Here is a 13578-nt window from a genome sequence, read left to right on the forward strand (position 1 = left end):
GAAAGAGAATAAAGAAAGAAGATTTGGCCTACCAGATATAAAGATTTAATATAAAGCAATAGTAATTAAGATAATGTAATATTGGTGTAAGAATCTATAGCTTAACCAATGAAACACAATAGAGTGTCCAGAGATAAACTCATGCATATATGAAATTTCGTCAGGACACAAGTAGCTAGAAGATCACTTCTTAAAAGAAGGGACTAGTTAACAAATGGAACTAAAAAAATGTGGTCGTCCATATGAAAAATAAATCCCCCTGGTTCACAATATGAGAAACAAACTTCAGATGAATTAAAAACTTAAATGACAAAAGCAAAATATTAACACACACACACACACACACACACACACACACACACACACACACACACACTGTTGGCTGAACTCAAAGCAGAGAAAAACCAAAGTGTATCACTGAGTTGTAAGTAAACAAGAAGCTTGACATGGTCCTGTGGACAAATCAATTATCAAGAGGTTCAATCCGCCGAAACCGGTTTGGCTCAGAGGATAGAGCGTCAGCCTGCAGACTGAAGGGTCCCGGGTTCGATTCCGGTCAAGGGCATGTACCTGGGCTGCGGGCACATCCCCAGTAGGGATGTGCAGGAGGCAGCTGATCAATGTTTCTCTCTCATCGATGTTTCTAACTCTCTGTCTCTCTCCCTTCCTCTCTATAAAAAAATCAATAAAATATATTAAAAAAAAAAAAAAGAGGTTCAATCCAAGACTAAGTTTTCCTTGGATTTACCTTGCCCCACCCCATCCTGAGGGAGGGTGAAGCTCAAAGTGAGATTCCTGCATTAAACCAGGAAACCTCAAGGGGCGGGTATAGCATGGTCCAAAAATACAGGAAGTACAACCTATGCTAAGCAGAGAACTCACAGGAAATTCCTCCTGCCTTCTGCTATGCATTACAGCTTGGTGTGTACATATAAAGCCCAGTCCAGCCACACAATGCAGCCACAACAGTGACCTGCACACCATTAGCAATCAGTGACTGCCGGATGCTGTTACGATTATTGTAAACTTTTGGCTTCATGGAACATGTGAGTTGGGGAAAATGGCATTTTTCTTTTATTTGTCAAATGACAAATTAGACGGAGGGCTGACTAGGTTTCCTCCTCATGCTGAAATCCCACCACCGGATATGGCAGGCATGCACATGGCATCACTCTGTGTCCATTTAGCTTGTCATAACCATAGTCTCTTTTTTAAAAAAAATAATTATTGTGAGATACTTCCCCATTCTTCAAAAATCATTGTTAATGACTGTGTAATTATCCCTGTACACAAGTTAGTCAACCATTCCCCGGTGGAATTTCGTTAACCATTCCCCACTGTCTGACATTTAGATTGCTTCCAGCTTTGTGACTTTCTAAAGAAGTTAGACACAATTTGAATTCAGTTTAATTTTGTGGCGATACTTCATTGAACACACTAGATAATTCTGAATGTCCACCATATTAATTTATACTATTGATAGTAAAAAAAAAAAATGGAAGAAGCACTGCTAAGGGAGTCACGTAATATAGAGTCAGGAGCCTACTAGGGAAGCGGGGCCTGTGCACATCTTGTGCCTCAGTTCTCAGAGCTGCTATTAAGTTGTTAAAACTGTTGCTAAACTCAGCTCAGGGCCCAACCATAAACATCTTGGAACAATTGCTACCTAAACATATATGGATTGTACTTCCTTTTTTTGTGTGTGTTAATCCTTGCCCAAGGATATTTTTCCATTGATTTTTAGAGAGATTGGAAGGGAGAGGGGAGGTGGAGAGAGAGAAACATCAATGTGAGAGAGTCACTTGGTTGCCTCCGACACACACCCTGACCCGAGCCAGGGATCAGAGTCTGCAACCGGGGTACGTGCCCTTGACCAGAATTGAACCCAGGACCCTTCAGTCCATGGGCCAACACTATCTATTGAGCCAAACCAGCTATGGCTTTACTTGCTTTTTGTAGTTTTCGCCTCCCTAGTTTGCATACTGGAACTAACCAATCCCTGTTAACCTAGTCAGCAATCCTTCACTTGCATTAAAGAATTTCATTTCCTGGGTTTTGCCTTTATAAACCCTGCCTTTCCTTGTTCTCTCCAGAGAGCATTTTGAGTTGCTACCTGAATGTGCCTCTTGGATTTGAATCCTTTAAGACCTCAATTAAACTTTTAATTTGTTTTACAGCTCCAAATTTTTATTGGTTAACCTTATAAATAAATACTAATCCAAAACTATTATTCTATTCATTCAATAATCCTTTCTAATAAAAGAGAAACATGGTAATTAGCATACGTCCGCTACCCTTCCCATTGGCTAATCAGGGCGATATGCAAAATAACTGCCAGCCAAGATGGCTGCCGGCAGCCAGGCAGCTTGAAACTAACATGAGGCTTGCTTGCTTCAGTGACGGAGGAAACCAACGTTCCCCGCCGCCTGCCTTGCCGGCCTCTCAGCTTGCAGTTTGAAACATAGTTACAAATATAGAAGCTAAACAAAACCCCAGAAACCTGCTTTCAGCCAGCCGGGATCTCAGAGCTGGAGCTGATACAGTGTTTCGATTATAGAACACAAACAAACCAGATACCTGCTTTCAGCAGCAGAGGCCTCAGAGCTGGAGTCAGAGCTAAAGCTGGCCCAGAATTTAAAAAAAAAAAAAAAAAAGGAGCAGTTGGGAGCTTCAGTCACCCGCCAGCCTGAAAACAGCCCTCAGCCCCTCACCCAGGCTGGCCAGGCACCCCAGTGGGGACCCCCACCCTGATCCAGGACAACCTTCAGGGCAAACCAGCCGGCCCCCACCCATGCACCAGGCCTCTATCCTATATAGTAAAAGGGTAATATGCCTCCCAGCACCAGGATCAGCAGAGCCGCGAGGCCTCCTGGCACCGGGATCAGCATGACAGGGGGCAGCGCCCAAACCCCCTGATCGCCCTGCAGCTCTGTGTGTGACAGGGGTCGGGGCCACAACCCCCTGATCAGCCCTGCTCTGTGCCTGATAGGGGGGAGCTCCCCAACCCCCTGATCGGCCCTGCTCTGTGTATGACAGGGTGCAGCGCCCCAACCCCCCGCCCCCCAACGGGCCCTGCTCTGTGTGTGACAGGGGGTGGCGCCCCAGCCCCCTGATCGGCCCTGCTCTGTGCCTGATGGGGGGATCTCCCCAACCCCCTGATCGCCCTGCGGCTCTGTGTGTTACAGGGGGCGGGGCCACAACCTCCCTATCCGCCCTGCTCTGTTCGTGACAGGGGAAGGCGCCCCAACCCCCTAATCAGCCCTGCTCTGTGCCTGATAGGGAGGAGCTCCCCAACCCCCTGATCACCCTGCGGCTCTGTGTGTGAAAGCGTGCGGCGCCCCAACACCCTGCTCTGTGTGTGACAGGGTGTGGCGCCCCAACCCCTCCCCCCTCAGGGGCCCTGCTCTGTGTCTGACAGGGGAGAGCCATAACCTCCCCATCGGCCCTGCCCTGAGTGTGAGAGTGGCGGCGCCCCAACCCCCTGATCCGCCCTGCTCTGTGTGTGACGGGGGCGGTGCCCCAACTCCCCTATCGGCCCTACTCTGTGAGTGACGGGGGGAGCTCCCCAACCCCCTGATTGACCCTGCTCTGTGCTTGACAGGGTACGGAGCCCCAACCCCCTGATTGGCCCTGCTCTATGCGTGACAGGGGGTGGCGCCGCAACCTCCCCATCGACCCTGCCTTGAGTGTGACAGGGGGCGGTGCCCCAACTCCCCAATCGGCCCTACCCTGAGCGTGACTGAGGGTGGCATCGCAACCTCCCAATCCGCCCTGCTCTGTGCATGACGGGGGACGGCGCCCCAACTCCCCAATCGGTCCTGCTATGAGCCCGACCAGGGGCTGCACCTAGGGATTGGGCCTGCCCTCTGCCACCCGGGAGCAGGCCTAAGCCAGCAGGTCGTTATCTCCCGAGGGGTCCCAGGCTGCGAGAAGGCACAGGCCGGGCTGAGGTACCTCCCCTCCCCGCCGAGTGCACAAATTTTTGTGCACTGGGCCTCTAGTCTATGTATATAAAAGGCTAAGTGACCATCCAACCATCCAACCGGTAGGTATGATGCACACTGACCACCAGGGGGCAGACACTCAACACAGGAGCTGCTGAGCTGCAGTGATTTGGCAGCAGTGGTTCTCGGGTGATGCAGCCCAGAACCAGAGAGGAGGGAGCCTGATTCCTCACGGGGCCACACGATTCCACCTGCCGGAGGGACCCCGCTCACTCCACAGATGCCCTTCGGGCTACAGTGCCACCCCAGGTGCGCTGGCCAGGGAAGGACTGGCGGGAGGTTGGCTCCAGGGTGTGTCCAGCCCATCTCGCCCAGTCCCACCCCGCTGGCCACCTTCTAATTAATTTCATTTCAGTGTGCACAAATCTGTGCACTGGGTCACTAGTGTTTAATAAAGCCCTGTACCAGGAGATACATAGGTAATTTTTCAAATTGTTCTTGGTTGATTGATTTTTTGAGAGAGGGAGGAAGGGTGGGAAGGACCAGGGGGTGAGGAGGGAGAAAGAGAGAAAGAGAGAGAAATATTGATTTGTTGTTCCACTTATTTATGCATTCATTGATTAATTCTTGCATGTGCCCTGACTGGGGATTAAACCTGCAATCACCAATTGAGCTACCCAGCCAGGGTATATAGATAACTTTTAATATCAAAGTGCTATCGGTTATATGTCAATTATATCTCAATAAAGCTGAAAAAATCCTTTTTAAAAAATATGTTTTCATTGATTTCAGAGAGGAAGAAAGAGAGAGAGACAGGAACAATGATAACAGAGAATCATTGACCGGCTGCCTCCTGCAGCCCCCCTACTGAGGATCAAGCCTGCAACCTGGGCATGTGCCCTGACTGGGAATCGAGCCGTGACCTCCTGGTTGATGTGCTGACACTCAACCACTGAGCCACACCAGCCTGGCCAAAGTGCTTTCTAATGAAGCAGAAGCAAATAAGCAGTTATAAGTGAAAATTTCATTTCTATATTGATTTTCAAAGAAAATCTTTTTCTCAAGACCATGAAATGAAGTCAGTGACTTTATCTGATGTCATGAGAATTCTTTTCACTATGGGTAAGTAAAATCCATTGACTGGGCTTCAATTTTCCATATAGCACTGCTGAACAAAGATAGCGTTTAAAACAAAAGTTAGAAGCAAACACATGGCGGCTTAGGAATGTGCTTTTAGGCTCTGTTACTTATACTAAGATAAAAAAAAATGAAATAAAGACACAATATAAAATCCACCTTATAAGGAGCTGGGAGTCGGAATGTAACAAAAGCAGAGATGTAAAGAAAACCAAAATTAAACAGAGACCTACTAATTTTTATTGACTGTTTATTATGTGCAAAGCCTGTTGTAAATGCTTTCCACAAATCACCTCCCTGAAGCCTCATAAAGACAAAAGGGCAAGTATTATTACTAACCCCATTTTACAAATGAAGAAATTGACTCTTAGAGGTCACACATCTAATTAGTGGCAGGGCTGCATGGCTCACACCAACATTTCTGCTCTTAAACACTATGTTCCACTCTTTCTCATCTCGAGATATCAACTGGATATTCAATAAATAAGAAACTAGGACCAACAAATAAAAACACCTTCAAAGAACCAAAAAAATCTCTTCAAGTAACTGTCTCTAATCTCAATGTCTGCCTTCAAACTACTAAAACAAAAATAGATGGAGTGATCAGACATACTCCCACGTCTTTATTCTAATTCTTAGATGTCTGAATTAAAGTGAAAATGGGTAGCATGAATGAAACAAGGGTCTGTCTGGTCAATCCACAAAGTAAACTCTCAAATCGGAACCGGAGTTGAGAGTGTGTGGCTCCTAAGCTGGACCACACAGCACATAGCACAGGAGTGAGCACAACCATCTCAATGGTCAGAGCTGAGGTTTACTCCCAACCCTCACTGAGTTTCAGGACACGCTTTTGCTCAAAAATTTCTCCAAAACTATCCTATCTAATACAGAGGGAATATGCTAATTGACCCTCACACCATCGCAAAGATGGTGGCGCCCACAGCCAATAAGGAGGGAATATGCTAATGGACTGCTCCGTCCTCAAAGATGACGACACCCACAGCCACAAGATGGTGGCACTCAGTCCCCTCAGTCCCACCTGGGCGGCAGGCCTGGCCTTGCCGCACGCCTGCCTCCAGAGTCCCCCAGTCCTCTTAGCCCCCCAGCCATCCAGGGCCACCCGAGGTGCAGGTAACTAGGGCCGGCCAAGGCTTGCGCTGCCGGCAGTGGCAGCAGGAGAGGTGTGATGGGACGTCGCCCCCCGCCCCTGAGGGCTCCTGGACTGTGAGAGGGGGCAGGCCGGGCTGAGGGACGCCCCCTCCAGTGCACGAATTTTCATGCACCGGTTCCTTAATATTTTCTGAACTCTATCTAACTAATCAGGTTTTCTGGGCAACATAAGAGGGCTTATTGCAATGGCTGCAATCAGCTTGATCAAAATACCAAGCAAGTTGGATCTGTACCAGCCGTGGGCAAACTACGGCCCGCGGGCCGGATCCGGCCCGTTAGGCTGTTCTATCCGGCCCACGGAGCCGAAAGAGCGGAGGGTTCTCTTGCTCTCCCCTCCGCTCCTTCACCAGCAGCAGTGTTAACATGTATTAGTTCACACAAACACTCCCTCCATGCTTTTGTTCCGGCCCTCCGGTCCAGTTTAAGAACCCATTGTGGCCCTCGAGTCAAAAAGTTTGCCCACCCCTGATCTGTACGTATTCACCACTGTCTGTCTTGATCTGAAGGCCAGCATGTGAAACTGCTGCTTGGGCACTGCGGTTTCTTCAAAGGATCTTGGTTGAAAAAACAATGTAGTTACAGTTCATCAATTTCATTAACTTCTGCTCACAGACCAGAGTTGCTATTCTCTCTTCGGTCCAGCTATGATTCCTTCAACGAATATAAAGTCTGAATAGGTAAGTGTTCTATCTACCTCTGCTCTACTTTGTGAGGAATCTGAAAGAAAACCCCTGCTACTGGAAAACAGGTGAGCTGGGTTCGTCCCTAGTAGTTAACTGTGTAACTTGGTAATTATGCCTCAGAATTACACATTAATAATGTGGAATAGAAAACAGCAACAATTTAAATGAGAGTAGGACAGGAAATGTTCAAAGTCCCCCCCCAGCTATAAAGTTTTAATTTGTCATTTAAATTGTTGCTGTTTTCTATTCCACATAGATGCAAGAACATTAGATGTACACATAGATTCCGTATAAATGCTAATGGCACTTTTACTTTCACTGTTAAAATCTATTGCATGACATGGGGTCATTTTAAATTGAACTGGCATTTGCTCATGTTCCATCTGCTACCAAAACGGGCTGTTTGTAATCCAGGCAACAGAGTAGTCGAAGAACAACAGATTGTCTTGGCATTTCCTGTACATGTGGCACGTAGATGAGTATGAGATTATTCCTAGGAAAACACTGCAAATAATAGCTGTCAAGTCTTAGCAACTAACAACTAGCATTATTAAAAGCAAACACAACTGCCCATCCATGCATCCCACCTCTCGAAATAGTTTTTGTTTCTTTGGGTTCCCATCTACGAACCGGTATTTTTTTATATGTTCTCCACACTATTTTGGTTGCAGAATTCAAAAATTACATAGATCACTAACACCCACAGATGGTCCCCAAATCTCCGGTGAGCCAATTGTTAACACTCTCTTCCACTGCTAAGCTTTTTGCCAGAGATGCTAACAAGTAGCATAGACAAATGGTTTGCGTTTCATACACTTTTCCAGTCATGCTTTTTAAGGGCCTATACAAACAAGACATTAATTTCTCTGGATTCTAAATCTTTGGGAAGCTGACCAACATGCATAAAATGGTCAGTCTTTTTCTTCCTCTACATAGACACATATGTATATACACATAACTGAGTGAATTAGTTATGCAAATAATAATAATAATAAAACCTTGAGATTATTTGCTTAGGACGTTTTCAATATTCAGTATTTTTGGAAGTGTCAATGAAGTACTGATGGGGTGGTCATAATAATATGGCCAGTCATACTAACCTGGCCACTCAGTGTATATATACACTAGAGGCCCGGTGCACGAAATTTGTGTACTGGGGCGGGGGGGTCCCTCAGCCTGGTCTGCACCCTCTTGCAGTCCAGGAGCCCTTGGAGAATGTCCGACTGCTGCCGCAGAGGCAGGAGAGGATCCTGCCACTACTGCTGCGCTCACCAATGGCACTCCCTCTGTGGGAGCATATTGACCACAAGGGGGCAGGTCCTGCATTGAGCATCTGCCCCCTGATTATCAGTGTGTGTCATGGCAACCAGTCCTTCGGCCATTCGGGCAATTTGCATACTAGCCTTTTATTATATAGGATGTATATGTATATGTATATATATATTTAATTTTTTAATCCTCAATGGAGGAATGAGGATTTTTTTTCCATTGAATTTTCTTTTAGAGAGAGAAGGGAGGGGGAGAAAGAGAGAGAGAAGAGAGAGAAACATCGATGTGAGAGAGACAATTGACTGGTTGCCTCCCACACATGCCCTGACCAGGAGCAGGGATAGGATCTTTAACCCGAGTACCTGCCCTTGACTGGGAATCGAACCCACAACTCTCCAGTGCCCAGGCTGACACTCTAACCACTGAACACACCAGCCATGGCTATTCTATTCTTTAACTACTTGTATGATTCCCACTTCTCCTCTTAAAATTCTGCTATACTTTTCTGAACATGGTTTTATTATGTTTATGTATTCTCTATTGCATTACATTTTAATTCCCTGAGTACTCAATACACAGTGTTTGTGAATTCATTATGAAAAAAAGTGAAAGCAAAGATAATTCTCCCCAACACATGGCAGCTGAGAGAAAATGCAAAATGGCATGAAAATTTTACTAGGTGATTAATATGAATTGACATGACATCTTTGATTAGACTCAAGGACCCTTAGGATGAGAGTGTCCAAACTCCTTATCTTATAGAGAAGACAGAAGCTAAATGACTTGCCCAATATGATACGTCTAACTAGATTCATTTATAATCTTACACATAAAATTATACATTATCACCTAGGATAGTTCTTTTCACAGTTGACAAGAGCTCCATAAAATCTGTTCCCAAAACATGTGCAGACAGCCACAGTGGCAAAATCCCACATCTGGAGTCATTCCTTTAGATCAAAACATTATATCAGAAATTCTGAAATAAATGCAACTGTTTTAGGGAAATGAGAGCGTATAAGAAAAAACACACATAATAAAAAAAGACTTTTGAAATCACTCATATACTGAATTCACCCAGGGAGACCAATATCTGTGGCTTTATTCATTGGGAACAGACCTACATCGTCTCCAACACAGCCAAGTTTTCCTTCAGCAATACATAGGCCACATTTCTTTTGTTTTTCATCAGATGAAATAACTGGCTAGAATTAAAAGAGCTGGCTGTTCGAAAAACACATACTGTATCTTTAAACACCGGATTAGCACTCTGGTAGGGTAAGACACTGAGCCTGAAAGGACTCAGGAAATTAAACAGGAAATCGGAGTCCTGACTCTCATGCTATCCTTACTAAAGAACCTACTCTCACTGTAGAACAGGGGACCTCATGCACTATTTAACCATCATTTCTCTCCCACTCTCTTCTTGATTTTGCATACAAGTACAGTTGAATTTGTGCCATTAAATGTGTGCATGGTCTGACGTCACAGTATTCCCCTACTCCCATATTTGCATATGGATATAATGATCTGGCTTAGAAGACATGCAAGTGTTGCAGGAGAGGTAATTCAAGTCTGCTCACAGGTCCTCATGAGAGGGCAGGTCAAGTGCAGTAAAGAGTCATAAAGCAGCCTGAGGACTCCAGGGTGTGTATCAGTTAGGGTTGAAGGGAATAGAGGACAGATTACTTTTTGTGGGATAGAATTTGTTCCAAAAATAATCTCCACCATGTTCATACACACATTTTAAACATTGCAACACCTCCCATTTGATTGCTTTTAATTAATGTAGAGGGTCTATACTCTCAAGCACAGAAGTAACCATATAACTATAGAATTCATACTCTGAAAGAAAATCATGAGAATATTTTTCAGATAAGAACTTGATCATGGACAAATGGCCTTAGAGCAGAAATAACTAAGCCAATACTAGGAAATACATGCAGCGGGAAAGCCAGACTGCCACCCATGGAGGACCTGCCACAAAGAGCCATGTGGAACACTGCACAGAGGAATAGTGATTATGAACAGGCATTCTACCCTAGAATGAAAGGGCTTACGCTGTGCTGGACTCATTAAGAAAAGAAATGGCTCAGTGGGTAGAGCGTGGGCCTGCGGACGGAAGGGCCCAGGTTCAATTCTGGTCAGGGGCACATGCCAGGGTTGCGGGCTCGTGCAGGAGGCAGCCAATCAATGATTCTCTCTCATCATTGATGTTTCTATCTCTCTCTCCCTCTTCCTTCCTCTCTGAAATCAATAAAAAATATATTTTTTAAAAAAGAAAAGAAAGGATGTGCTCACTACCAAGTTTTCCTGTCTCTAAAGAAATAATTACTTCTCTGCTAATAAAAGTCCAGATCAATGGAACCAGGTCCTATAAGTATAAATTATCTGAATTACAAGCGGATAAAAATCTTCCCGAGCCATGTTTAGCTCAACTCCATTGCAGGGGTCAGCAGAAAGGAAACCCGAGCCCCTGGGCTGGTACACCGTGCGCCTGGCGTCAGGCTGAGCTGGTCCAGACCCACACTCAGGTGATAGGTCCTTTCCCAGGATGCCAGGCATTTTCACAACTTGACCACACAAAAGAACACCCAAGGCAAGTACAGGAACGCCTTTCCTAAGACAGTAGCTGTACAAACACAGGTGTCTACAGAGCAATTTTAATGAACTTTGCATTGAATATTCCAAAGAGCAGTAGGTACCTCCACACTCCATCCATTGTCTCAATAGAGAAAGCTACTCTGAGAGACCACAAAAGAGGCGGGGGGGGGGGGGGGGCAATAAACATCTATGTTTACTATGTTTATGAAACACTTCAATGGCAACACAAAATACTTGTTCTAGAGAGAAAATCTCTCTCTCTCAAACCACAAAAGCACGTAAAAATGTTCAGTCAACCTTAAGTAGGTTCCTTCATTAGTTGACAATGTAAGTGACAACTGCTGAAATATTCAAATCTTCATTTCACATGCAAGTGGCTTCCAGCAAATGATAAAGCAATATTCCTATTCCCGTGTGAGGGTGAAAGATGGCAGTGAGGATTCTGGCCCTCTGGAAAGGAGGAGTCGGATCTCCTAGTGAGTCCTTGCTTGGCTGAACTGCCAGGCTTCCGGGGAGTTGTTTTATAAAGGGGGCCTCGCCCTAATACATGAAGCGTGAACAGTGTCAGTGTCAAAATTGCCTGCACCCAATGAAGCTCTAGACCACTTGGTGTCCTGACTTCAAGAAAATGACTCCTATAAAAAAAAAAATTGTGGTGTGACAATGGCATCATTTTAAAAGAATAATAGGGATCCTGATGACGGGGAGAACTAGGCAGGAACCGCTGGTGCTGCCTGCCGCCCATGTAAGTTGCCCAGTTGAAGGCGGTGGTTAAGTTAAAGCCCTTTAGGAGGTGCGCGCTGGCAGCCAGGGAAAACCACCGGGTTCCCAGCTCCCGGGGGTTTGACGGGACTCGGATTGGGACTGGAATTGTCTTGTACGACGAAGCCCCCGGTGGCTCGGCCAGGCGCTCGAAGTGTCCCTCGCAACCTCCCTTCGACGCAGACCCCAAGTTAGAAATGCAACTCCCCGAGAGCACAATGACAAGAAAGCACACAAAAGGAGCGAGGCGGCCGCTCCCATCCTTACCTTTGACTTGACTTTCATACTCGGCTATGATCTCTTTGTCCTTTTTGAATCTGCTCGGAGTGGACATTATCCAGCTGTTGTGGGTTTGCTTTCAATGGGCAAGTTCGGTTAGGTTAGGTGGTCACAAACCAGTCCCCTTGGAGAGGCGGAGAGTTGAGCTCCCACACGCAGGGACCCCAGAGGCAGCACAGCACCGGCAGGCGGTAAAGGAGAGGCGGGAGAGGCGGAAAAAGGGAGCGAGCCGAGCACTAGATTAACCCGGGCGCCGGCACCATGCTCCCGGGTCGAGCAGCCGTCGGTGATCCGGAGGGTGCCCGGGGCTGGGGGCCGGAGAGCCCAGGCGCGCAGACGAACTCCAGCGAGCGAGTGGCGGGGGGCGTCTCCCTGCCCACCCCACCCGGAGCCCGGCCACTTCCTCTACGACCGCTGGGCGGACGCGGGGTGCGCGGCGGCGCTCCGCACCATTGTTAGAAACCGCACCGGGCGCTCGGGGCAGGGCCCGCGGGGGAGGGCGGGCGCCGGAGAACGTGCGCACCGCGGGCGCAGCCAACCTCCCTTCCTGCTCCAGCCGCCGGCTCCGCGCTCAGGGTCCCGCCGGGTGGGGATGCTGCTGCCGCGCCCGCCGCGCTTCCGTCGGCGAAGGCTGCCGCCGCCACCGGGGCAGAGGATCGCAATCCTACAGGCGGTCCGCGGAAGACGGGAGGGCGGCTGGGCGCCGCTCCAACGCGTCCTGGGCGCAGTCCCGCCGGAGTTCAGGTCTCCAGAGCCGGCTCCACGAGGGGCCTCTGCCTTCTTAGCCACCGGGCGCCGACGCTGCCGCTGTCTCCCCGTCTCCCGTTCCGCTGCTGCCCCCCGGAGGCCGCCGGCCACACTCGCACTCGCGCCGGGCGGAGCCGCGCCCCCAGTGGCCGCGAAGTTGCCGGCGCGCCCGCGGCCCGCGGCTCCCGGCTCTCGGCTCCCGGCGAGTGAGCTGCGGGCGGCGACCGGAGAGATGGGGCCGGCTCGTGGGAGGGGACGGCGCGGTGGCCCCTGCCAACCTCCGTCCCCGCCCCGCCGGGTCGGGGCAAGGCCGGGTCGGTCTGGGAAGATGGATGCCTCCCGTGGCCAAGCGCAGCCCCGCCCCGGCCTCGCGCCTCCCTGCGCTTGGTTGGCGCGGCCGGGATCGCTGTCCCAGACGCTGGGAAACCTCTTCCCAACCTGGGACTCTTCTTTGGCCGAGGGTGGGAGACCTGGAGGGGGCTCTTTTCAGACCCCATGGCGGAAATCCAGAGTTGGATGTCCCCATGACAGAAAGGATGTGACTCCCAGATGTTGGACCCCAGTAAGAAAACGAGACTGAATTGTGAACGACGTGGCTTTAAAAAATGAAACGAAGGCGAAGCTCCTCAATCGAAGCGGAGAAAATACCCCATCTCAACACAATATTCTCCCATCCTCGCAGTAGCTCGGGGAGCTAGGACGGTGGTAAAGGCGGGAGTGGGAATAGGTCGCACTTAGGAGGTCACTACCTTTTTGACAGAAGTATATATAAAATGTTTTTCCTGCAAAATCTGAAGAGTAGGGAATTTTAGGCTTCAATCATTCATTCATTCATGTATCCAGAGATACACTTGCAAGTTCTTCCTGCAGGCCAAACGCCGAGCTAAGAGCAAGGGACTCAGTGGTTCAGACCCTGCCCTAAAGGATCTCACAGCTATTGTGGTATAAATAAATAATTACAGGCGGCACAATACGCTGTAAGA

General features: G+C 48.2%; 1 protein-coding gene across 3 annotated transcripts in view; it reads right to left on the reverse strand.

The window, feature by feature from the left end:
* SRGAP1 (SLIT-ROBO Rho GTPase activating protein 1) overlaps nucleotides 1-12718 on the reverse strand; it is a 277626-nt gene extending 264908 nt beyond the window's left edge. The window contains exon 1 of one of the 3 annotated variants that reach the window (XM_036299100.1): nucleotides 11837-12718. In XM_036299100.1, the coding sequence (XP_036154993.1) occupies nucleotides 11837-11903 (67 nt within the window). In that variant the 5' untranslated portion in view covers nucleotides 11904-12718. The remainder of the gene's footprint in view (nucleotides 1-11836) is intronic. The other 2 variants (XM_036299101.1, XM_036299103.1) reach the window with 2 other exon arrangements.
* Nucleotides 12719-13578: the final 860 nt, after the last annotated feature.

This window comes from Myotis myotis, unplaced genomic scaffold (genome assembly GCF_014108235.1).
Source record: "Myotis myotis isolate mMyoMyo1 unplaced genomic scaffold, mMyoMyo1.p scaffold_m19_p_3, whole genome shotgun sequence".
Classification (NCBI taxonomy): domain Eukaryota; kingdom Metazoa; phylum Chordata; class Mammalia; order Chiroptera; family Vespertilionidae; genus Myotis; species Myotis myotis.